Source organism: Canis lupus, chromosome 14 (genome assembly GCF_003254725.2).
Source record: "Canis lupus dingo isolate Sandy chromosome 14, ASM325472v2, whole genome shotgun sequence".
Taxonomy (NCBI): Eukaryota; Metazoa; Chordata; class Mammalia; order Carnivora; family Canidae; genus Canis; species Canis lupus.
The window spans coordinates 18399515-18426587 of NC_064256.1; the positions used below are offsets into that span (position 1 = coordinate 18399515).

At 37.8% G+C, this 27073-nt stretch overlaps 1 protein-coding gene across 1 annotated transcript; it reads right to left on the minus strand.

Moving 5' to 3' along the window:
- Positions 1 to 5095: 5095 nt before the first annotated feature.
- Positions 5096 to 26776, minus strand: SAMD9L (sterile alpha motif domain containing 9 like). Its single transcript, XM_025471367.3, has 2 exons — positions 26568 to 26776; positions 5096 to 10178 (listed from the first exon to the last, which is right to left on the minus strand). The coding sequence occupies exon 2, from the start codon at positions 10156 to 10158 to the stop codon at positions 5401 to 5403; it is 4758 nt and encodes a 1585-aa protein (XP_025327152.1). The 5' UTR covers positions 10159 to 10178; positions 26568 to 26776; the 3' UTR covers positions 5096 to 5400.
- Between the last annotated feature and the right edge of the window lie 297 nt (positions 26777 to 27073).

A 27073-nucleotide genomic window follows, 5' to 3' on the forward strand; every position in this document is an offset into this window, starting at 1 on the left:
ATCCCTTCAGAGTGATATTGAGCTTAACCTAAATTCTCTTTAATCCAGTCTTTTTTTAAATCAAGTCATGTGTTCTGAGGAAATATGGAAAGTATTACTAATACTGAAAATAACATGATTGTTCTCCAAGGAATTTGGTGATCTGAAGGGTCAGCATTTATCCACCCTTCATGAAATAGTGTAATGTGGCTTCACAGTACTCAGTACAAGCCAACTGTGTTTAAAGACATTCTGCCTCTCAGATAACTCTTATGTATTTGATACTCAGGAATAATATTTTCTTTCTTTAAATAAGGATGCAAAAATAAAACATTTTGAATAGTCTGAAGAAGCATCTTAGGGTATATTATTTTTCAGTTCTTACTTAACTTGGGTATGAGTAATGAACTATGGGTTTTTTGTTTTATGTTTTTTTTTTTTCATGTAACTGTTCAGTTTCTTGTCCTCAATGTGACAGTTTTTCAACTATTGGGGAAATGTTTTTATTTAAAATCATAAACTGATGTCCTGCAATGTACCTACTTGTAAAGATGAGTATTGGAAAAGAAGTAAACAATACAGTGTGAGAACACTCAGGTTGTATGATAAGGGGGAAGGGCTTCAATTAGAGTGTCATTGGGTAAGCTTCTTTAAACAAAGACTGACACAGAGTGACAAAGATGGCTAGTATTTAAATTCAAGAAGGCCAAGGGTGTCTGGGTGGCTCAGTTGATTAAGCATCCAGCTCTTGGTTTCAGCTCAGGTCGTTATCTCAGGGTTGTGAGACCAAGTCTTGTGTTGGGCTCTGTGCTAGGCATGGAGTCTGCTTGAGATTCTCTGCCTCTCCCCCTCCTTCTCCCTCCCTACCCTCAAGCATGTGTGTGCACATATATGCCTTCTGTAAAGGAAAAACAAAGGGAAAATAATAATGCAAACTTGGTAAAACGTACCCATCTTAGATCAATTAAACATCACTCATTTAGTGATTCATAAAAATAAATGGCCTTTTGTGACTAGATAAACAAAATTTCATATATCTACACAATGTAATTTTATTTGACTATAAAAAGAAACAAAGTAATGACATATGACACGACATGGGACATGGACGAAACTTGAAAACGCAAAGTGAAAGAAGCCATTCACATACTCAAAGAATAACTCACTCCATTTATATGAAATGTCCAGAATAGGCAAATCCATAGAGACAGAGAGAAGTTAAATGGTTGTCAATTGCTGGGGGAGGGGTGGATGGTGATTGCTACTGAGTACAGGGTTTCTTTGGGAGTGATGAGAATGATCTAAAATTGGTTGTGCTGATGGTTGCACAATGAGAATATACTAAAAACCATTGAATTGTATACTTTAAATGGGAGAATTTTGTGGTATGTGAATTATCTTAATAAAATTGTTTAAATTTGCCTCCTAATAAGAGTGTACTATGTGCCAGACATATGACTTATGCTATCCAATTTAATCCTCATCAGATGCTTGCAGACAAAGTTGATTTTTCTCATCTTACAAAGGAGGAAACCAGGAAACAAAACAAATGAGCAAAGGAAAAAGAGAGAGAAAGAGAGAAAGAGAGAGGCAAACCAAGAAACAGACTCTTAACTATAGAGAACAAACTGATGGTTATCAGAGGGGAGGTGATTGGGGGATGGGAGAAATAGGGGATGGGGATTAACAGAATACTCATCATGATGAAAAAAATGTATAAAATAAAATGATAAAACAAAATAACACTCATGAAAAATAAAGACACTGCAAATAAGAAAAGTGAAGGGATGTGAAACAACTATCTAAGGCCAAGGGTGCCTGGGTGGCTCAGTCAATTAAGCATCCAGCTCTTGGTTTGAGAAACAGGTATTTTCCAGAGGAACAGAAAGTTACCCTTGTTTAATTGTATATGGAAAGCACAAATGACTTAGTTTTATTCATTTCAAGTTTGAATTAAGTTATAAGTATTGGGTTAGTTTAACAATAATTGTTATTTTCTTTACTTTTCATTTTACTTATTGGTCTTTTGTATTACATGTAGAATTATAGTTATAAAAGAAATATAAGCACACCTATAGAAAAAATTATAACCTGAAATCTTTACAAAATTTTCATAAGACCCTAGCAAAGTAAACTTGGAAGTTGGCATATTGAGATTAAAAATAGCAGATAACTTGATTTAGACCAACCACAAATTCATAGCAAAAATAGATATAAACCTAGGGGTTGAAACATAGTTTCTAAGTTTATAACTCAGAATTTTGATTACCTTGTTTAAAATTCTGCTTCATGTAGGGGCACCTGGGTGGCTCAGTCAGTTGAGTGGCTAACTCTTGATTTCACCCTGGGGTCCTGGGGTTGAGCCCCGATGTCAGTTTCATGCTCAGCAGGGAGTCTGCTTGAGGATTTTCTCTCTCTCCCTCTCCCTTCACCCCTGTCCCCTCTGATGCTCTCTCTCAAAAATAAATGGATAAACCTTCAAAAGAAAATTCTGCTTCACTTTAATTAAATATATCTGTATCAACTATAAAAAAATAAATGAACACATGAGAAAACAGGTTCTGACTCACTTGTATACACTAACTTGAGGAATGTTTGGCACTGCGAGGCTTGCAATGAAAGGCTGTCTACTTTCTAAATGTGAGCTTCTCATGTTGGCTGTCCTGGAACATCACTGGATGTCTTGCTATCATCCTTCCAAGTGATAGACCTACTGGGGCAATCGCTTGTTGCACTGCTATTAGTGGTGAGTTAGTTTACCTAAGTGGGTAGGGTTAGTGATTTATGAACTATCTGGAATCCTGAACAGGCAGATGACATGAGGAAACATGCAGCATCACAAGCTGATAAGTACTCAATCCAACAATATTTTGTTTTTCTCAGTTTTCCCTGATGGCAACTTGGAAAAAAGAGAAAAAAAAGGAGGATGTTTGAAGAGAAGAATCCGCTAAAAATTATCGTTTTTGTTTTTCAGGGGACTTCCCTGAGCAAAAGTTGGATCCCAATATATTTGAAACATAGGTGGCAGATGTGGGATGAGCTGGAATTTAAGGCTAGTATAAATTTTCATGACTTTCTATAGGTAGGACTCAAATTCACCTTTGAAAGAAGACTAGGTATTTATTTTGGGAAAAGCATTTTAATGACCTCTTTGATTCTAGAAGAGTAAAGCAAAGCATCTGTTCTGAAATTGGGAGTTGAACTTCTCTACAAAATAGTGTCAAACTGTCCTCCTTGTGGGTGCATGACATCTTTGCATATTATAGTTTTTTTCAGAAATAAACATAATTCTTTCCAGGGACCTCAGAAGGTTGATAGCCTAATCTCTAAGTCAATGTCTCATGTTTAGAGGTTGTCTCATGTAGGAAATCTAAGCAAAGGCCACCCTACGACATGGGTGTTGAAAGGGGATTGAGTAGAGAGAAGCCCTCTAAAAAATCTTGTAGAGAAGCTGGGCCTGTGAACTAGGAGGTTATTTATGGATAACAGGGATATTTAATAATTTTTCCTCTTCTATTATAACTTTTTTCTTTTATGTCAAGCCATTGGTTAAGTCTTGCTAAATGTTGTAGTTCAGTCTTAGCTGAGTTGTGAAGGTTAAGGGTTGGGCCTGTGTCCAAGGCAGTGTGGCCACTTGGGACAGACTATTACCAGATGGACAGGTGAGCTGTGGAAGAGGGAGACAGCAGTGTGGAGCAAGATTAGCAGCAGATGTGGCTTCTAGCAACAGAGACATGCTCATGGACCATGTGAGCATTCCCCAAAGAGTCATAGAAATATTGGTGAAAAGAACCCTGATAGAGAATAGACATCTTGATGACAAGAGAAAGTGGGTTTGAAACCTGGACTATCGGGACGCCTGGGTGGCTCATTGGTTAAGCCTCTGCCTTCCGCTCAGGGCGTGATCCTGGAGTTCCGGGCTTGAGTCCCGCATCAGGCTCCCTGCATGGAGCCTGCTTCTCCCTCTGCCTGTGTCTCTGCCTCTCTCTCTCTCTCTCTCTGTCTCTCTGTGTCTATCATTAATAAATAAAATCTTAAAAAAAAAAGAAACCTGGGCTAAGTTACTTATAATGAGATATGAAGAAGTAGATAAATAAACATGTATTTGTGAAGTATTTGATATAATCTACGTTAGCATGTATTTCACTTTAAAGATTTTTTTTTAATTTTTTTTTTATTTATTTATGATAGTCACAGAGAGAGAGAGAGGCAGAGACACAGGCAGAGGGAGAAGCAGGCTCCATGCACCAGGGAGCCCGACGTGGGATTCGATCCCGGGTCTCCAGGATCACGCCCTGGGCCAAAGGCAGGCGCCAAACCACTGCGCCACCCAGGGATCCCTGTATTTCACTTTATAGGCAATGGTTATCTCTTAAAATCCAAGCACTGGAGTGCTGTTTGAGGCTGTTCTAGCTGGTTCAAGTCTAGTGCCAAGCTTCTGGGATGGCATTCCTGGCACTGGAAAGTTGGGAACGCATACTGCTACGAGGAAGTCATCTAATAAGGCAGAGGGTATCAGGGTCAGGGAATACTTTCTGGTAGAGCCTATTCAAACTAAGTTGTGTTGAACAAAACAGAATAGCCATATGGAAAGCATTGGATGAAAATAAGGGAATAGTTGACAGACAGAATAGCATGCATGTATGCATGTAGCACAGGTTGAGAATTGAAAAAGAGAAAAGATGGCAGTGGAAAACAGAAGACGGGGAGATGGGCTATAAAGAACAGGTGGAGATAAGACCATGTTGACAGGAAGCAAGAATGGCCAAAGAAATGGATTTATCTGTAAATGGGAGGAAGAGGGCAGAGGGATTTCAAGCTTGTGACTACTTTATTTTCTGTTCTCTTCTCCTCCTGGAGCAAGGAGTTGTGAGAAGGGCAAGGAGTACAAGGAATTGTATGTGTATATGTATAGGTGGAGGGGTGGATGGAGGATGAGAACAAAATGTTTACCTTCCATACATTTTTGTTGATACCAAGTTGAAGTAAGTGGCACACTGGTGCAGCTCCCTTGGTCTGATTTCCAAAAACTGAGGAGGGGCTTTTCTCCACATTCATCTTATTTAAATCTCTGCTTTCATGGTAAAGAAATAATTCAGAATATTCATAAGAGCAATAGAATGAAAACAGATTTTATTGACCTAGATAACCAGTTATGATGTGACTGGTGGACACCAAATGAACATGTTAGCCTGAAAATGCATATTTAAAACATAAAACAGTCAACTCTACTTTGTGCCAAACTCTGTGTGTAGATACATTTCATGCCCTCAAAAAGCCTTGTGATTCATTTAGGGAGACAGAAGCAAAATCTGTGTTTTACAGGTAAGCAAGTAATGTTATCAAAATGCCATGGGAATACAGAGAGGGAATAAAATCATAGCAAGATATGAATAAACGTATTTGAATTAATATAGCTTCTTAAATTATTTCTATCTCATATGCCTGAAGGCCTTCCATGGAAAATCCTAGGTAGAAGGACACTCTTTCTATGTTGCCACCACTCCTGAGTGGACCCGAATAAACAGGTATCACTGGTATTTTAACTTTTTTCTCTGTTCCATATTCCATAGAGATCAGCTTGCCTTCAGCCTGACCAGTTAGACGACACAGGAGGTCTTTGACTTTTTTTTTGCACACATCTGCACTCTGTGAGAGGGAACTTGTATTTTGTGCTTTATTGAAGTATTGCTCTATCTCAGCCTTGCAAACAAGACTATGGAGCCCCTTCTGCTTCCCCAGATAAAAAAGTGTGCTTGCCTGCTTAGACCTGCACATGCTCCTATATTGTCTCTTGAAGTTTCTGTTTAAGGATGAAACATACTTTTCCATGAATTTGGAATCTTCATCTAGTTCTTGATTTTGTGGCCAGAACAGAAGGCAGGCTAAAAAGTAAGGGTTTGGATATTGATGACTTGGTCCTATGGATAGTAACACTTCTCGGAGCTGTTTTTTCAGTATGGGAAGTGGTTGAATGAACTTAGAATGGGGTTTTAGACAATTAAGAATAATGTTGGCTAAAATGAAATTTTGTTTCTCCTTTGTCATTTGCTTTTTTGGGTTTTGCTGCAACAGGAAATTATATTTGTTCACTATATTTTCCATGTTGGTTGCAGCCTCTCTGTGATTTGGGTTAAGATATTCCAGGAGTCCAGAAAACCTATCTGCTCTCAAAGCTTCTAGAGCTTTCCTGCAATTCTCCTCTTGGAGTAACTGGCTCTCTTTGTGCAGTGGACCCGAATCCAAATGGCAGAAAAGTTCCACATATTTCTTGAAACAACGGGTAATTTTCTTGCTTAATGAGATTTCTCCTGTTTCTTTTTGGGTGTTCTTCATTTTCAAAAGAACAAGGTAATCATCAAAAAAGTCAAAACACCTTTTCAAATCTGATTGTAAATTTTCTAAGTAGGATGTGAACTTGTTAAGAGCCAAATAATATTCACATTTTGGATTTGTGGGAATCATTCCCTTTCCTGATAAAAATTCTACCATAGCTTTTTTAGATAATTCATTTTGTTTGAAGAAACAGGGTGTGAGCTGGAGAATCTGAATAGCATAGAGACCAACTTCTATTTCACCAAAAAAGCCGGCTGTGTTGTATGTGTCATATTTTCTTTGCAACGTTTGTTTTGCCCAGGTGTCTGCCCAGGTTTCATAGCCTTTCCGCTCAGTTTGTTCTTGGGATTTTTTGAAAGCTTTTGAGGCATTTTCAGCAGCTTCCAAGAGGCATATTAGATCATTAACTGTAATATCTGTGGAGTTTTTATTTTCATCCAACCACCATTTGATTTGACTTTTGTAGACTTGACCAAGCGTATCTGAAATATATGAATTTTTAGGTGCTTTCTTTTTGGCCTGGTTTGCCCATTCCAGAGCAGTGCCAAAATTCTTCTCTTTAATGTAAAAATATCTTGCTAAGGCCTGACAAATGAACGCATTTTGTGGGAATCGAGTAGCCCCAGCTATCAAGACCTTTTCAATGTCTTCGTTCTGTAAAGCTTCAATTAATGGGGCAAACAAAGTGTCTGTTTCATCTCCATATTCCCTGCGCTGTCTCGTAAGCAGAAGAGTTTGCACATCATGTTGAAATTTTTCTCTTCCTATTCCAGAAACATAGAATAAATTCTCATTTAAGATCTTCAATGCAATTTGGCACTTGTTCAAGTCATAGCTTTCTTCCAGTTCTTTCAGACAGGAAATGGCAATCAAAGGATGAATGATGCGCACACCTGTGTATCTCCCATATTCTGTGACTTCTGTGTTTATCAGAAGTGTAGAATAGGCTCCCATCTTGTCCTCTAGGCTTTCGGGTTCCCAGGGCATACTAGTGCATATGATTCCCAAAAATATTTCACACTGTGATACTGAAATTGTAGACTCAGTGACATAAGAGTTGAGTAGAGCCAGGAAAGAAATGAGTTGTCCTTCCTTGCTGTCAACATTCTGTCCTTTTACGATATTCCTGACTACCTTTTCTATATACATTTTATTAAAATTGCTTTTCATGATCATGAAGGAATAAAAGTTTTCACAGTTCTTATGTTGCTTTTCAATTTCTTCCAGTTTGGCCTCAAAAGCTCTTTGTTCCTTGGAAGAGAGTTGGTAGGTTAGTGCAATACTGTCTGCTAATTTTGCAGTTTCATCAGGATTCTGAGATCTCATGCAGTTTAAGATAATTACCAGTGTTTTTTCATATCTCAAACCCTTCTCTCCCAAAATGGAATCGATGGCATTCTGTAGCACATAAACATTTTCCTGGTCTTCAAAATCATCCACAAGGAGAAGTACGGGAAAGTAATCTTCATGGCTGGTGGCTTTATAGGTAATCAATTTGGTCACTTGTTCTACAATTTCTTCGAAATCAGTTGTTTTGTTTTTTAACACAGCACATCTAAAGTTTTTCTTTAGGTCCCAGAGAACATTCATGGCCAATGTAGTACCTCCACAGCCTGGATGGTGATAAAGATTGATGATTTTTGCAAATTCTGGCTTAGGAGACTCTGCCCAGCACTTTATCAGAACTTTAAGCTTTTCATAACTATCCCTTTTGACAAAAGCTGAAGAATAGTTTTCAGAAGAAAAATAGAAGTTCCACCAGGATACTTTGCCACCTCGATAAAAGTGTTCTTCTTTTAATTTCTTAAATTCTTGGAATTTAGATTTATCTTTCTCTATGTCTGTGTCTTTACATTCATTTTCACAGAGGATTTCCAGTGCAGTCAAGATATCCTCTTCCTTTTTCTCTAAGATAATCGAAGAAAATCCATGGGAGGGCAAAAATCTTCTTAGAGACTGAGTCACTGGTTTTAGTTTAAGGATAGTACTGTTTATCAGTTCTAAATTTAAAGTGGAAATACTGTGGTTTGTTAATTCATCTGCTATTGTCAGTCTGGTTTGTAGCAGATCTTTCCATCGTTGATAAATATGTGAGTTTACACAGATACACAGTATATTTTCCATTCCTTTGAGAGCTTGGTAGAAAGCACAGAAAGTTTCAATGAGGGGATCTCCTGGGCTTTCCACTGGAGAGAGCAATAGAAACACAACCAAAAATTTCCCTCTTATCATTATATTTTCATCTGTGAGAAATAAAATCAGCTTCCTGACTTCAGAAGCTCTTTCTCTGTGCCATAAATGTGGTTCTAGAGGCTTATAGCTCTCGTTTTTCAAGTCTGACCTGCCATTGCAGAAGATCCAGCTGGTCTGATGGTAAAGATTCAAACTAGAAATTTTCTCCCTTATGTTGTTTGTCTTTTCTTCAAACTGATTTGGAAAGTGAAGGTTTGCTATTCGGCTTTTTTTGTAAGCTTTGACCACCCCCTTGCTTACAGATTCAGGATCAAACTCCAGCACAGCAAACAATTTCATTTCCTTTAGAAAATCTAAGTTCTTTGTTTGATTTGGATGGCATTTATTTGTCACAAGAATGTACCAGTTGTAGTAGGAATTATCCAGTGAGTCTCGGTTGCCTATGAGGAGTTTAACCAACTTTTGTCCTTCACTCTCCTTCCTATCTGCCTTCATCTCGTATTCTTCTTCAGCCTCTTTTCTAGATGCTACTACTGACGTTAGATTTTGTAAAAATGCTTTTAAATTTAATTCTCGTTGCTTGACATTGGCCAGGATATCCTTACTGCTGGGCCCATCTCTCACAAACAGTGAAAGATCTTGGTTTGGTTTCCAGGTTTCACTTTTACAATTTTGCATTCTAATTAAGAAATACTTTTTTTCACACACAGAATGTTTTGGAATAACATCTACTTCAATGACAAATCTGTCAGACAGTGTATTGTTCTGCAGTAGGACTTCCACAAACCTTGGCTCCCGAATGCACTTCTTGACTTCATTGATCTCGCTTTCTTCAAAATATTGTCTGATCATTATATTGAAGTGGTCAATGAAGGCATCCTTATTGGCGACTTTCACACCAACAATTTGTCCGTGAGGTCTGTTCTTGACTCCAAAATGGATAGTGCCATTGGTGCGAGAATTCATACAAGCTGATGCAAATCGGAAGACTTCATTGCTAAATTTCATTTTAATGTCCTTTTCTGTGGCTGCTTCTGTATTTGTGAGGGCTTTGAACTCATGTATTGGGTCTATGAGATTGAGTGGGCCAGTTTCAGGTTGTAGAACACTATTTTCTATGTAACAATGGCTGTTATGGAACTGATCAAAAGGATATGGCATACAAGTCAACTGTTTAATTCCTAGCTTATCCTCATTTTGGTCTTCAGCGGTTGCTCCCTCATTTAATGCATCTTCTTTCATAAGAATTGATTCTTGCTCTTTTGTATCTCTGGCCTCTCTGAGATCATGATCAATATCGGATAACACTGATTTTTGCTCTTCCTTTTTCATCTGTTGTGGCTTTTTTGGGTGTTCCTTTTTGGAGGGTTTTGTATGATCTAATTGTCCAGAATCCTGATTGTTACTTTCAGAGGAACTGTTATTCAATTTGTTATATTTACGTTTTATCAAAAGTGCTGAACCCCATGGTAGCCCCATTTCTCTAAGGTCCTTCTCAGTTAATTCCTGCAGGACTAATCCAGTTACCTCTTCACTGAGCAGAATCTGCCCATATTTTTCATCAACATTAAGGTCTTTGGTCACCCATTGTTTCACATGCTCTTTGGTCCAGTCATCGACCACTTCAGGTAGATTTACTTCCTCATTCATTTCAGCTTGCAGTTTTCTTCCTTGGAAAAAGTAATACAATAAGTATTTTAGTATTATACTTTATCATTGAAATCACATAGCCACTTATGTAGTTTGATATAAACAACATATATAAAATACTGTTCAAGGCTGACTCTTAAAATTACTTGATATTTTAAAAAAATTTTATAGAACTTATACATTACACAAAAAACAAATAATCTAATTAAAAATGGGCAGAAGACATGACTAGACATTTTTCCAAAGACATACAGATGGCCAACAGACACATGAAAATATGCTCGTCATCACTCATTATCAGGAAATGTAAATCAAAACTACAATGAGAAATAAGATGAAGATGGCAGCAGAGTAGGAGGACCCTAGTTTTGTCACATCCCACAAACACAATTGGATAATATTAAATTATCCTAAATACTCCAGAAATCAACCTAAAACACCAGAATACACATTTTTTTTCAAATGCACACTACATTCTCCAGGATAAATCTCCTATTAGGTCATAAAACAGGCCTCAACAAATACAAAAAGATTGGAATCATACCATATTCCTTTTCTGACCATAACACTATGAAGCTAGAAGCCAACCACAAGAAAAAAAATTGGAAAGATCACAAAAACATGGAGGTTAAACAGCATGCTACTAAACAATGAATGCGTTAACCAAGAAATCAAAGAAGAAATTAAAAAGTACATAGCAAAAAATGAAAATGAAAACACAACCCTCCAAAACCTTCTAGATGCAGCAAAAGTAGTCCTAGGAGGGAAGTATACAGCAATACAGGCTTACCTTAAAAAGCAAGAATAATCTCATATAAACAATCTAACTTTACACCTAAAAGAGCTAGAAAGAGAACAACAAACAAAGCCTAAAAGCCAACAGATGGAAGGTCATAATAAAGATTAGAGCTGAAATAAACGATACAGAAACTAAAAACACAGTAGAATAGATCAATGAAACCAGGAGCTGGTTCTTTGAAAAAAAAAAAAAAAACTAATAAAATTAATGAATAAAATAAACATTTAGCCAGACTTATCAAAAAGAAAACAGAAAGGACCCAAATCATTTACCATGATCAAATGAGATTTATTGACCTGGGTTCAATATTTGCAAATCAATCAGCATGAACGTCACATTAACAAAAGAATAAATAACTGGGGTACCTGTGTCACTCAGTTGGTTAAGTGTCTGACTTTTAATCTTGGCTTAGGTCATGATCTCAGGGTTGTGAGATCCAGCCCCACATAGGGCTCTGAGTTGGGTATGGAGCCTGGCTTAAGACTCTCTCCCTCTGTCACTCTCCTCCCCCAAAAAGAAAAGAATGTCTACGTACCATATGATCATTTCAATAGATGCAAAAAAAATAAAAATAAAATAAAAGCAGTTGACAAGGTACAACATTCATTGTTGTAGAAACTCTCAACATGATAGAAACTCTCAACAAAGTAAGTTTAGAGGGAACCTACCTCTCAATATATAAAGGCCATATATGAAAAACCCACAACTAACATCATCTTCAATGCAGAAAAACTGAGAGCTTTTATAACATGGTCAAGAACAATGGGGGGATATACACTCTCACCACTATTATTTAACATATACTGAAAGTCCTAACCCCAGCAATCAGACAACACAAAGAAATAAAAGGGATTCAAATCTGTAAGAAAGCAATAAGACTTTCACTATCTGCAGATGACATGATATTCTCTATAGAAAACCTGAAAAATTTCACCAAAAAACCCCTGCTAGAATAAATGAATTCAGTAGAGTTGCAGGATACAAAATCAACATACAGAAATTTGTTGCATTTCTATACAGCATAATGAAGCAGCAGAAAGAGAAACTAAGGAACTAATCCCATTTACAACTAAAACAATAAGATACATAGGAATAAACCTAACCAAAGAGGTGAAAAATCTGTTACTCTGAAAAGAATAAAATGCTGATGAAAGAAACCAAAGGTGATACAAAGAAATGGAAAGACATTCCATACTCATGGATTGGAAAAACAAAGATTGTTAAAATGTTGACACTACCCAAAGCAATCTACACATTTAATGCAATCCCTATCAAAATACCAATAGCATTTTTCACAGAACTGGAATAAATGATCCTAAAATTTGTATGGAACCACGAAAGACCCCCAATAGTCAAAGAAACCTTGTAAAAGAAAAACAAAGTTGGAGGCATCACAATCCTGGACTTCAAGTTATATTACAAAACTGTAGTGATCAGTATAGTATGGTACTGTCACAAAAATAGACACACAGATCAATGGAACAGAATAGAAAACCCAGAAATGAACCCACAACTATATAGTCAGTTAATCTCCAAAAAAGCAGGAAAGAATATCCAGAGGGAAAAGTCTCTTAAACAAATGGTACTGGGAGAACTGGATAGCTACATGTAGAAGAATGAAGTTGGGTCACATTCTTACCAAACAAAAATAAATTCAAAATGGATTAAAGACCTAAATATGAGACCTGAAACCACAAAAATCCTTCAGGAGAACACAGGCTGTAACCTCCTTGACATCAGCTGTGGCAACTTCTTTCTAGATATGTCTCCTCAGGCAAAGGAAACAAAAGTAAAAATAAACTATTGGGACTTTATCAAAATAAAAAGCTTTCACATAGTGAAGGAAACAATCAACAAAACTAAAAGACAACCTACTGAATGGGAGAAGATATTTTCAAATGACATATCAGATAAAGGGTTAGTATATAAAACACAGAACTTACAGAGCTGAACACCCAAAAAATGAATAATCCAGTTAAAAACAGGCGAAGACATGAATAGACATTTTTCCAAAGAAGACATCCAGATGGCCAACAGATATGAAACAATGCTCAACAGCATTGATCATCAGGAAATACAAATCAAAGCTACAGTGAGATATCCCCTCACACCTGTCAGAATGGTTAAAATCAACAACATAAGAAACAACAGGTGTTGGTGAGGATGTGGAGAATGGGGAACTCTCTTGCAGTGTTGGTAGGGATGCAAACTGGTGTAGCCACTCTGGAAAACATACGGAGGTTCCGCAAAAAGTTAAAAATAGAAATACCCTGGGATCCCTGGGTGGCTCAGTAGTTTGGCCTGAGGCATGATCCTGGAGTCCCAGGATCCAGTCCCTCATTGGGCTTCCTGAATGGAACCTGCTTCTCCCTCTGCCTATGTCTCTGCCTCTCTCTGTGTCTCTCATGAATAAATAAATAAAATCTTAAAAAAAATTAGAAATACCTATAATGCAGCAATTGCATTACTAGGTATTTACCAAAAGAATACAAAAATACTAATTCAAAGGGATATATGCATCCTAATATTTATAACAGCATTATCTATAATAGCCAAACTGTTGAAGCAGCCCAAGTATACATTGACTGATGAATGGATAAAATAAGTGGTGTGTGTATGTGTGTATATATATATATATATGTATATATATATACACACACACATATATATGGTGTTCTCTTAACATTTCTGAAAATTAATTTTGACTTAATATGTTCTCCATGTTAAAAAAGAACATTTAAGATAAGACTAAAATCTCTTTTTATCATATCTGTGATCCCAATCTCTTTCTCCTACCCTATAGGAATGCTATTCTTAATTTGGTAATGTTCTTATATATATAATATATATATTTATATATATATAAAATGAAATATAGCTGCCATCAAAGAAATTGAAATCTTGCCATATGCAACAACATGGATAGAGCTAGAGAGTATTATGTTAAGTGAAACAAGTTAGTCAGAGAAAGACAAGTACCATATGATTTCATTCATATATAGAATTTGAGAAAGAAAACAAATGAGCAAAGAGGGAGGAAAAAGAGAGAGAAAGGCAAATCAAGAAACAGATTCTTAATTTTAGAGAAAAAAATTGATGGTTACCACAGAGGAGGTGAGTGAGGGGATGGGTAAAATAGGTGATGGGGATTAAGGAGTGCACTTGTTATGATGAGAACCAGGTGATGTATGGAAGTGTTAAATTACTATATTGTACACCTGAAACTAAGATAACAGTGTACAGTAACTGGAATTAAAATAAAAACTTTAAAAAACTAATGAGATATCATGTCACACCTCTCAGAATGGCTAAACTCAGCAATACAGGAAACAACAGGTGTTGGTGAGGATATGGAGAAAGGGGAACCCTCTTATAATGTTAGTGGGAATGCAAACTGCTGCAGCCACTGTAGAAAACAGTAAGGAGTTTCCTCAAAAAATTAAAAATAGAATTACTATATGATCTAGTAATCCCACTACTGGGTATTTACCCAAAGAATATGAAAATACTAATTTGAAAAGATATATGTACCCCAATGTTTATTGCAGCATTATTTATAACAAATTATGGAAGCAACCCAAGTGTCCATTGATAGATGAATGGATAAAGATGTGATATATATATAAAATGGAATATTATTCAGTCACAAAAAATGAGATACTGCCATTTGCAACAAGATGGATAAATCTAGAAGGTATAATGCTAAGTGATATAAATCAAAGAAAAACAAATACCATATGATTTCACTCATGTGATATTAAAGAAAAAAAAACAAAAGAACAAAGGGAAAAAGAGACAAACCAAATAACAGACTCTTAACTATAGAAAATTCATGGTTACTAGAGGGGAGGTGGGTGGGGATGGGTGAAATAGGTAGTGAGGATTAAGAGTACAATTATCATTATGAGCACTGAGTGATGTACAAAATTGTTGAATCACTATATTGTACACCTGAAACTAATATAATACTCTGTTAAGTATGCTGGAATTAAAATTATACTGTAATTAAATTAAAATTTAAAAACAAACAATTTCAGCCTAAATTATTTATGTGAGACTAACGAAGTTACATATTTTGCTGAATTGCAAGAACTCAATATCCCGGAACACCCTAGAGCAGGGATTCTCAACTTTGGCTGAGCATTAGAATCACCTGGGGCTTCACATTCTGAGATTCTAATTGGTTGAGGGAATGGGAGTGGAGTTCAAGCATTAGTGTTTTTAAAAAATTTGTCAGTGTCATTTTGTTGTGCAGATGAGTTTGAGAGCAGTTCTCAAAATGTAATCTCTAGATCAGCAGCTCTTGGGAGCTTGGTAGAAATGTCAGGTCCCAGTCGAGACGTAGTGAATCAGAATTTAAAAGGGAAAATAAAGTGACTTCTTGGTGGGAATGTGAAATGGTGCAGCCACTCTGGAAAACTGTGTGGAGGTTCCTCAAAGAGTTAAAAGTAGACCTGCCCTACGACCCAGCAATTGCACTGCTGGGGATTTACTCCAAAGATGCAGATGCAATGAAACGCCGGGACACCTGCACCCCGATGTTTCAGTGCATGTGAATTTTAATGCAATCCCTATCAAAATACCAATAGCATTTTTCACAGAACTGGAATAAATGATCCTAAAATTTGTATGGAACCACGAAAGACCCCCAATAGTCAAAGAAACCTTGTAAAAGAAAAACAAAGTTTGGTACTGTCACAAAAATAGACACACAGATCAATGGAACAGAATAGAAAACCCAGAAATGAACCCACAACTATATAGTCAGTTAATCTCCAAAAAAGCAGGAAAGAATATCCAGAGGGAAAAGTCTCTTAAACAAATGGTACTGGGAGAACTGGATAGCTACATGTAGAAGAATGAAGTTGGGTCACATTCTTACCAAACAAAAATAAATTCAAAATGGATTAAAGACCTAAATATGAGACCTGAAACCACAAAAATCCTTCAGGAGAACACAGGCTGTAACCTCCTTGACATCAGCTGTGGCAACTGAAGGGAGTAAGGAAGACCATACTATACTGATCACTACAGTTTTGTAATATAACTTGAAGTCCAGGATTGTGATGCCTCCAACTTTGTTGGAGCAACTGCTGGGGATTTACCCCAAAGATACAGATGCAATGAAACGCCGGGACACCTGCACCCCGATGTTTCTAGCAGCAATGTCCACAATAGCCACACTGTGGAAGGAGCCTCGGTGTCCATCGAAAGATGAATGGATAAAGAAGATGTGGTTTATGTATACAATGGAATATTACTCAGCCATTAGAAATGACAAATACCCACCATTTGCTTCAACGTGGATGGACCTGGAGGGTATTATGCTGAGTGAAGTAAGTCAATCGGAGAAGGACAAACATTATATGGTCTCATTCATTTGGGGAATATAAATAATAGTGAAAGGGAATACAAGGGAAGGGAGAAGAAATGTGTGGGAAATATCAGAAAGGGAGACAGAACATAAAGACTCCTAACTCTGGGAAACGAACTAGGGGTGGTGGAAGGGGAGGAGGGCGGGGGGTGGGGTGAATGGGTGACGGGCACTGAGGGGGGCACTTGACGGGATGAGCACTGGGTGTTATTCTGTATGTTGGCAAATTGAACACCAATAAGAAAGAAATTTATTATAAAAAAGGGAAAACAAGAAAGTGAAAATATTATATGGGTAAGTGGATTAAAAGCATTATCAAGCAAAACAAAAATATTAAACTATAATGAGAAAATACAAACATTTCAAAAGATTTGTAATTTTTTGAATGAAAGATTTAAAGATCCTAGGTTTTTATTTACCAAGTCACAAAGTCTAGCCACATTGTGAATTTGACCCATCTGTGTTTGGGGTTTCTTGTAAAAACTTTTCCAGAAGATCTTCTTGAGGTCATATGTGAAGAATGAGCTAAACCGAGGCCTTAGCCGATAACCTTATGACCAGCTAGAGTAGAAATGCATACTAGTCATTTATGGTGTGAAGATCATAAGCACACTAGAATAATTTACCCTGTCTATAGGCATGCAACCGTTGGGCATAGCAGCTTCTGCTTGCTTGCATAAAACTCTTCCTGGTGCCTTAGAGTCCTGAATCCTCTTAGTCACTTTGGCTTCATTCTAAAGGACACACTTAGTCCTGAGCCAATTAGTGAACTATGAGCAACTGGCACAATGAACATCATAAACATATTTCAGATAATAATTCCATTCACTTATAGTGTAGACGGAAGAGATCTTAGAATTAGCATACATATCACAACCAGAGATAAATATCATTTGTTTATTCACTTGACAAATATTTATTGAGCACCTATAAGGCATCAGGCTCAAGAAAACTAGTGGTGACCAAAAGATATGTCAAGTTCTTTCATAGTATTTAGAGTTCAATAGAAAAATTTTTAAAAAGAAAGAACCATACACTGAAACATACGAAACATTTTATCATGACAAATTGTGATAGTGCTTTGTGTAAGACACAATAAGGGGCAAAGGACTGGGATCTGTGAGGAGAGGAGTATCACTAGGAGGAAAGGGGGACACTGGGCAGGTGAAGTGAAAGCAGAGCTCTGGAGTAGGGTAGGAGCCAGGGAGAGGGAGCAAGTCAGGGGAACAGAATGAAGGGAGTAAGGAATAGTCTACCTGGTGGGATTTCCAAAGGCCTATCTAGTGGGTCCAAGAAGGTGGGTATGGTGGTGCTCTGCAGTGGGCTGTCTGTGCTTCTGTACCCACAGCCAGATGCTGGGCCTGCCAAAGAGAATTCCTGGGCAGAGGGAGTCACTGACCAGGGAATGACTGACTAGAAAATCCTGGATTTTGAACCCGGGAACCTGCAGGCTCATCCTTGATCCTCCCGTCTTCTCTGCAGAATCCTTAAGTGTCATCACAGATAAGAACGAAGGGAGCGTTTCTACCTTACTTGTTTATAAGCACTATATGGAGCTGATAGTATAAGCAGTTATTGATAAGTATGTTCCTGGAACGCCTGGGTGGCTCAGTGGTTGGGCGTCTGCCTTCTGCTCAGGGTGTGGTCCTGGGGACACCAGATGGAGTCCCACGTCAGGCTCCCCTCAAGGAGCCTGCTTCTCCCTTTGCCTGCATCTCTGCCTCTCTGTGTATCTCTCATAAATAAAATAAAATCTTTAAAAAAAGTATATTCCTAATGAAAGATTTTTTTTAAAGGCCTCTAATTTAAAAAAAAAAAAGATTTTATTTATTTTTTTGACACAGAGAGATCACAAGCAGGGGGAGTGGCAGGCAGATGGAGAGAGAGAAGCAGTTGAACCTCCTGTTGAACCAGGACCCCAATGCAGGGCTCAATTCCAGGACCTCGGGATTATGACCTGAGCCAAAGACAGACACTTAACTCACTGAACCACGTAGGTTCCCCTAATGAAAGGTTTTTTGAAGTCACTTTGGAGAAAAGGCTGAATAAAAAGTGACTAGTATATTATTTTTAAATTTAGTCTTAAAATGTCTCATACTTTAAGAATTTGCTGAATACTTGCTTTTTATATATTTTAATGTATTTTGACCCCTTTTGTATTGGCTGTCGAAGGGAAGAGGCACTCATGCCCTCAGACACTATTCTCATCACAATTTTTGGTGGCTCCATAGATACCTAGATGATCCTTCACTACACTGGCCTTTCTCCCTCTTGACTGCCTCTCATCCAATGATCTTGACCTCCCCCCAATTCCATTCTTATGGTCACACCATTGACCTTTGCACAACTGTCATGGATTGAACTGTGACCAACACCCCAAATTCATGTGTTTGTGATAGGTAAAATGGGGTCATTTATGTCAAGGGGTTTTAAAATAGAGCCAAGAAGCCATTAAGGGAGATGGGCCTTTTGCATGTCCTCACTGTGGAATCATGAGCTTTTAAATTGGGCCAATAGAAAATATTTTAAGGACTCAGTCCTAACATTTAAATTTGCTGCTTGCTAGGAAGAGGTTTTACTTAGTGATAGCCTTAGCAATTAGTTCTATTCAATCAAGATTAGCTTTCTACCACCAATACCAATAAAAAAATTCTTTGTAAGCAATGTACATAGGCATTTTCTTTTGCCTGAAAAACCCCTGACTTTTGCTTAGTGGGGTACTATTTGGGTTGCTACCCAAATCTGTGTACTGAAAATTGCAATTCTTTGATTCCGAATAAACACTCTTGCTTAATTATTGCCTCCTGACAAGTTTAGGTTGATGTGACAAAGTCCTAGCCCCAGTACCTTGGAGTGTGACCTTTTTGGACATAGAGTCATTGCAAATGTTAACATGAAAAAGCCATTAAAAAGTGGGCCCTAATTCAATATCTTTACAAGAAGGGGAAATTTAGACACTGAAGGCACACACAGTGAGAATGCTACATGCAGAAGGCAGAAATTGGGGTGATCTATAAACCAAGGAATGCCAGAGATTGCCATAAAATCACCAGAAGCTAAAGGAGAGTCAGGGAATTCATTCTCTTTCACAGCCCACACAAGGAACCGACCCCACCAACATCTTGATCTTGAAGACTCCCAGCCTCCAGAACTGTGAAACAGCAGATTTCTGTGGTTTGAGGCAGGCAGTTTGTGATACTTTGTTATAGAAGCCCCAGTAAACTAACAGAATCACCAATAGCTACAGGCCTTTCAACATCTCAGGTTCAAATATCTCCCTCTCCCCAAGATCTCCTGCCCTTTAGACTCGCTACCCTTATTTATTTTTTTTAAAAGATTTTATTTATTTATTTATTTATTTATTTATTTATTTATTTGAGAAGGAGAGAGAGAGACAGAGAGAAAGACAGAGAGACAGAGACAGAGAGAGAGAAACAGAAAGGAGGGGCAGCGGGAGAGGGAGAGAATCTCAAGCAGAGTCCCCGCCAAAAAACAAGAGTTGGACGCTTAACCACCGAGCCATCCAGGAACCCCTAGACTCATTACCTTTAGTGCTCAAACTCTAGTATTTCTTTAATACCAAGACCTACAACTCACCGGTTTGAGAGATTCTATTACTTCCTCCTCCTGGCCTCATACCCTCACATCTCCTCACTATCTCTCCCTCGTAACTAACTTGATTTTTTTGTTTATTCATTATAATAATATGTTTTCTCCTCCTTCTTCTTGTACTCTGCCTGTGTCAGCTCAGTGGAACATGGCTGGACAATGACCCTCCAGAACTTGACTGGTCTCACTTTAAAGTCATGACCACTGTCCTCCAGTGGGCTGTTAATGCTCTGAGTTAACATGCTGTTTCCCTGATGTATTCACTCTCTCACTGTCCTAAATGGCTCTTGCACACATTCTCCTCTCTCATCAAATCTCCAACATCTCCTCACCATTGTTTCTTTCCGCTGTAACACTGCTTCTTATTGCAACTGGGAAACTGAAGCTATCAGAAGAAAGCTTCCCTGAGCTCTTAAAACCATATTTACCACCTTCCTGGTTCTTGACTTTTCTTCTGTTACTAGGTCCATACATTCTATTTTAGTCTCTGTTCTCTGAATGGACTTTCCAAACCTCTTGCTCTGGAGAGGAGATCTGCACATCTCTGCACATCTCCTCCGGAGATGCTCTCATCAGACTTGCTTTGTCCAGGTCCGTGACACTATCTTCTCTTAGAGTCCTTTCTCACCTTTTCCTCTGGTCACCCCAAAGGAAAAGCTGTAGATTTTCTTTCCTGATTTAGCCAGTGATAATGGCAGTTCCATTAGACTCCAGCACTCTCCAAGAAGCAGCATATGAAGGATTTCCTGCTTATCAGCTACTACATGCCCAGAGACACATGTGTGTATATGTATGTCTAATGTGGGGAAGGTGGAAGGACTCATCCTTGTTATATCTCCCAGAGACACTGCATCCCCCTCATTTTCTTCTTTATTGTTGAATTGTGTCAGGAACCAGAGGAAGATGGGAGCATTCTTCTGAATTTGGAATAGCACTGTCCTCCCTAAATCTGTATTTTTTATCTCTACTTTATCTCACAGGCTCCCCCATTGCTCAAAGATGAAGACTTTTTATAACATCAAAAAATTTCTCAGCTGCTCACTGCTGTGGTGGGAGCTGAGAAGATACATAATGATCTGAATTTACTATATATTTGGCAACACTTTCACATGAATTTTGCATTCTGTCAATAATACCAGCATCTTATATAGTCTATGAAACATATTTGGTTGGAGCCATGTATTTAATTCAAGGTGACCATGACATGTGCAAAAACATTTTTCTAATGCTTTGGTATATCTCTGTGGCCCAGTGTTTTCAACCTTGTTTTGGGTGATGATTTGTTAATTTTTATATAGAACTTTAATGTATTTCACTGTTCTGAGGCTTACAAAGTCCTTTCATGAACATTTGATTAGATTTACATCTGGAGTGTTGGCATATTTTTTAAACATGAGGGACATTTAAGTTTGGCAAGAAGCTGCATAGTGTAAATAAAGGGGGAAGGGGCCCTGACCAGGGAAACAATTTCTTGATGAAATGTGTCTCCTTTTAGCCAACCTGTTTTTATTGTATAGGAGCATGACATTAGAACCAGTGTTGTCTTGGTTGGTGTTTGCTTTTGTTTTGATTCTTCAAAAGTAAAGTACATGAAACCTCTGTGTCTAAAATGGATAAGGGTGTTGCTCTGTTTGGAGCTGGGGAGAAGACTTCTACCTTAATTCCTTTATTCTGTTGTGGAAAATTTTTGAACCCTGGAATTTTCCTTATAAGTACTTGATTTCAGGACCCATTCCTTAAGGACTTTTATCTCCTCTCTTTGGGGCTGATCAAGAAGGATCAAACTACCTGCTTTTAGGGCAAGCATTGGTGCTCACTCCCATCTCCAGGAAGCTGGGCCTCCACGCTCCACAGATATCTTTACCTCTTGGAAAGAATGCTCACAATCAGAGACCAGCCGGCCTATGCCTTGTTGTAATGTTCTTCAGAACTGAAACTGCCAAGCAAGGTAGTTACCTTTTCTGAAAATGCATGTTATAATGATATATTTCTTCCCATAGACTTTGTACAAGCTAGTTGTGAAGGAAAGCCTTAAAGAAAATGATTGATCTTTAACTTTTGATATCATCTTGAGTTCTATAGGACAGAGTTTGGCATAGCTGCACATGGTTGCAATTTTCTAAACAGGTTCGTATGTTTCAAGTCCTGATCTCTGATCTACATTCTATTTAGGTCTCTCTAGCTTCATCTCCAGAGTCTTCTACCTCTAGAAATACTCTGCACCATACTCGCTAGAAGGTGTCTTTTTTTTTTTCTTTTAAAGATTTATTTATTCATTTTAGAGAGGGGGGAGGCAGAGGAACAGAGAGGGGAGAGAAACAGACTCCCTGCTGAACTCAGAGCTTGACTCTGCATGATGACCCCAACTCCGAGATCACAACCTGAGCTGAAATCAAGAGTCAGATGCCCAACTGACTGAGCCACCCATGTGCTGCTGGAAAATTTCTTTTTAAAGAATTTTGCAGTCAGTGAAAATTACATCTAGTGATATACATATGTGAAAACAGCAAAATTTCTCCTTTCTTTTAGAATTAATTCATTAGAAAATAGCTCATGTACACTTGAAAATATATTCAATTTCAAAGCTCTGCTTTAGTTTTTAGAATTAGTTTTTAAAGAAAGTTGATGAAGCAGATATCTTTAATGATTAGAAACTTACCAGGACTTTTCTGAAAACTTCCCTTTTTTTTTGAAAACTTCCTTTTTATAGCAACAACTTGAAATAAATCTTTATGAGGTTCTTTGGTCTCAATCTGTTAGATTAGTTGCCTTTTCTTAAAAATTTGCAAGTCAGGCAGCCCTGGTGGCTCCGCGGTTTAGCGCCTGCCTTCAGCCCAGGGCCTGATCCTGGAGACCCAGGATCAAGTCCCACGTCCGGCTCTCTGTGTGGAGCCTGCTTCTCCTTCTGCCTGTGTCTCTGCCTCTCTCTCTCTCTCTCTCTCCCCCCTCTGGCTTTCATGAATAAATAAATTTTAAAAATCTAAAAAAAAAAAATTTGCAAGTCATGTCCATGAAATCATCTATGTATGAGGGAGTAGAGGTATAGGCAGAACAGATCTGTTCCTTTTCCAGTTTTGCCTTTTGTTGAGAATCTGTTACAACAACAAAAAAAAATGATATCACAGAAAATTAAAATTCAGTTGATTGTACTGTTGCTTAGAAAGTGTTCATGAGACAGATCCCCTGGCAAGTTTCTATTTGTTTTTTTGTATCTTTTTTTATTGGAGTTCGATTTGCCAACATATCCAAGTTTCTACTGTGAAAAATTTCAAACATATAGAAGATTTGAAAGAGTAATGAAAAGAACATCCTCCACAGAGATGGTGTCTCTTCCTATATTTAAATCCTTTTATAAATTAGATAAACATCCAAAAATATGTTGCAGGCATTTTATCTCCTCCCACATTCCACATTTGATGTGAAGCACATCCTGTAGGTGGTCTCTTCAAACCACATCCCATATCTGATCACCGACTACTACCTCCACCACTATTAACCTGTGCAAGCCCCCACTTCTCTTCTGGATGACACTTATTTCCTTCTTGCTATTATTGATCCTGCTGGGGACTTCTTCAAAATAGCAGCAAGACTCACCCTGTGCAAATGTAAATAACACTCCAGTATTCTGTTCAATCCCTCCAGTGGCTTTCCATTTTCCATTTGACTCAGAGTGAAAGCCCAGTTCCTTATTATAAACTATAAGGCCTCACATGACCTGACACCCTGCTACCCCTCAGATATGACATCTTATTTTCATTTCCCTTTCTAAATCTGGTCTAGCCCCCTTGTTGTTTCTTGCAGGCAGAACCTGCTTCTACTTCTGGCCTTGTGCCCAGTTGGTCTCCCAGGGAGATCCCTGGGTACCTGCAGGGCTCCCTCCCTCCCTTCTCTCAGGCCTATCATCTCCTGTCTTCTCATTGAGGCATGCTTGTCCAGGCTGCAGAAAACTTCATTCCCTCCCCTGGTTTCTTTCTTTCTTTTTCCCTTTAAATATATATATATATATATATTTAGAATTTATCACAATAAAATAATCTGTATACTCCCATATACTCCTACTCATTTATCTTGTTTCTTTTTCTGTCTCCACCCATTATTCTGTCTATTTCATGAAGACAAAGATTTTGTACATTTTGTTCACTATTTTATAGTGCCAAGCACAGAGTAAGCTTCTTAACAAAAATTTGTTGAATGAATAACATTGTCTCATGGTAGGTTAAAATAATGAATTTTTGAAAGCTCTTGAGTTAGCAATGTCTTCTGAGTCAAAGGACCAAAGGCCTTTGCTCATTTCACTAGGGCAATTATTCCTCTTGGCTTGAATCCCAGACAGAAATCTAAAAATATGTTTACTGTGTTGCTCATTAGGCCAGAACTAACTCTAGCTCCAATCATCTGGTCACAAAGAAGGGAAAGGAAATTTGTCAAAGGAAAGAAAACTTAATAAGTATGTTTTCTGCTCCCAGTCCTTCTAGGTAACCCAGTTTCATAACATCCTGTATCATTTCTGCTATGTCACTTACAGCTCCCCAAATAAGGCCTAAGGTCTCTCTTCTGGGTCCTTCGTGTTGGGGCTCCTCCATACCTCTGCTGCTCTCATTTGCTACCTGTGCTCTGGAGAGCTGATCTCCTGAGGAGGGTCTTACCCCCTTCCACAGACATGGTCTTCAGATCTGCTGCAATACCTTCTCTTAGCCAGAGTCCCCTTTTAGTAATTGAATTATCTACCCCACTCTCTGGATATCCTAAATACTGAGAAGACAGACTCCAGATTTTCTCTTTTGTTTTAGGCAGTATCACAATTCCAATAAGGCCTAATATTCTACAATTAAAAAAATTTATTTTAGTAAGCTCTATACCCAACATGGGGCTCAAACTCATGACCCCAAGATCAGGAGTCAAATGCTTTTCTGACTGAGCCAGCCAGGAGCCTTTTTAAATTTTTTTGAAAATGTATTTTCTTTTTTCAAGGCTCAACATTCTAGAAATGAAGCAGCACATCAGGAATTTCCTTCTGCAGTATGTCCCTTTTTCTTACAGCTTTTAGGCTCTATACACACCCAGTGACTCACTGCGTGGGGGAATTTTGTGCTTCCTAGTAGATGACCGCTTCCTCTCACTTCTTTTTGTTCAGATTCTGACAATAGATACCAGAGAGACAGAAGAACCTCTTCTCAGATAAGGTCTACAGAAATTTATTCCCCAAATATGGAGTCTTCTTTGGTGTAATGGAAAAATCAGCAATACATTGTCTTAAAATGATATATTAAACTCTTTAATAATATTCTTGAACTTATTATAATGTCACAGGTTTCTCAACCCCCTTCTTCTCTCATGAAAGCAATTGTAAACATATGATGATTTGAACCTATCATATTCAATAATACATTTTTTAAAAAGATTTTACTTATTTATTCATCATTGACACACACACATAGAGAGAGAGGCAGAGACACAGGCAGAGGGAGAAGCAGGCTCCATGCAGGGAACCCAACATGGGACTTGATCCTGGGACTCTAGGGTCACACCCTGGGCCAAAGGCAGGCACTAAACCCACTGAGCCACCCAGGGATCCCCACAATAATACTTTTAAAATAGTTTATACTGTATCAGTTACAAGAGCATCTGCATATATATGTTGTTGGAGCTAAGTAAAGATCAAAATGACTGGTGTGGACAAATTTTGAGACTGACTTGACATAATTCTTGGCTTCCTAGGGGCCCTCATCTTCCTGTTTTGAAACAATTATGAACACAAATCTTATCAGTAATAACGTTAATTACTGGTAAAGGAGTTATAGGATGCCATTCTCCAGCAACTACTCCAGTTTTCTCTCTTTAGGTATTGAACAAGAAGACCAAATCATCAGAGCCTTTAGGGTCAAGCACTGGTGCCCACCCACCCTCGTCTCACAGGGTTCTCAGAGCACCCCAGATACCTATGCCCCGAGGAGTTCTGTTCTGCAGGACTTGGGAGGAGAGATACTGTAGAACACTGATGCTAGTCTGGGAGGGCTACACATACCCCGCCTGCAGTTCTGACAAAATGAAACCACATACGAGCAAGTTAAGTTTCATTTCCTGAAGTTAAGTTTCTATTTCAGTTTTTAACCAGATTGCTCTAAAAAAAAGAATGTGAAGGGAATTCTTACAAAGAAAAATAACACTTTGGATGAAGAGTGTTATCTTTGATTAAAGGTAAAGCTTCTAATGACATCTTAAGTTATGAAAGACAGAATTTTATATTATTGCTCATGACCACAAGTTCCTTTACAATCTTTAATGTTTACATTCCCGAACTTTGCATTGTTTCTCTGTTGCCTTTCCTACTGCCCTAATATGACCAGGAAACTTCTCACCACTCATTTAATGGTGCATTTAATGGTACATTTCTTTTTATTTTTATTTATTTTTTTGGTACATTTCTTTTTAGAAGAGCATTTACAAAATTAGCCTCAGTTAAATATGTCAATATGTATTTAATCCATTGATATTTCTAATTACTTTCAATAAATTTACAATCATTTATATATGAACACATGTATTTATATAAAAAGTACAGCTAGAGTTTAGAAATAGCTATCCCACAGGCAGAAAATATAAAAGTTTAATGATGTAATAACTTACCAGGATTTTTTGGAAAACTTCCTTCTTTTTATATCAGGAACTTGAAGCAGTTGATTTTAACCATCGTTTTCTCAATCCTTTCCTAATGGCCAGGAGACAAAAGATTGTTAAGATCCTTTTAAAAAACTAAGCAATAAGTTGTGGAGTTCTCTCTCCTGAGACTCAGACTCCTCTGAGGGTGTGTAAAATCTACAGTGAAAAAGCAGAAGGAGGAAGTAGAAATGTAGAGAGTTTCAGTTTTGCTTAAGAGTGGTTTATTTGGATTTGGAAGGATGTGAAATATCAAAAAGGTAACATCACAGAAAATTATTAAAAAATTGAACCATTGCTTAGAAACTGTTCATCAGACAGAATTTTAAGTCATAAAAGTTATGAAATTGCAGTGAAAGAACACTTACCGAAAAAAAGAAATAAATACAGGGGAGAACATTAAAATCTCAATGTGATCTAAGTGCGTGTTATGGGATGAATTGTGTTCCTCCAAAATTTATACGTTGAAGTCCTAA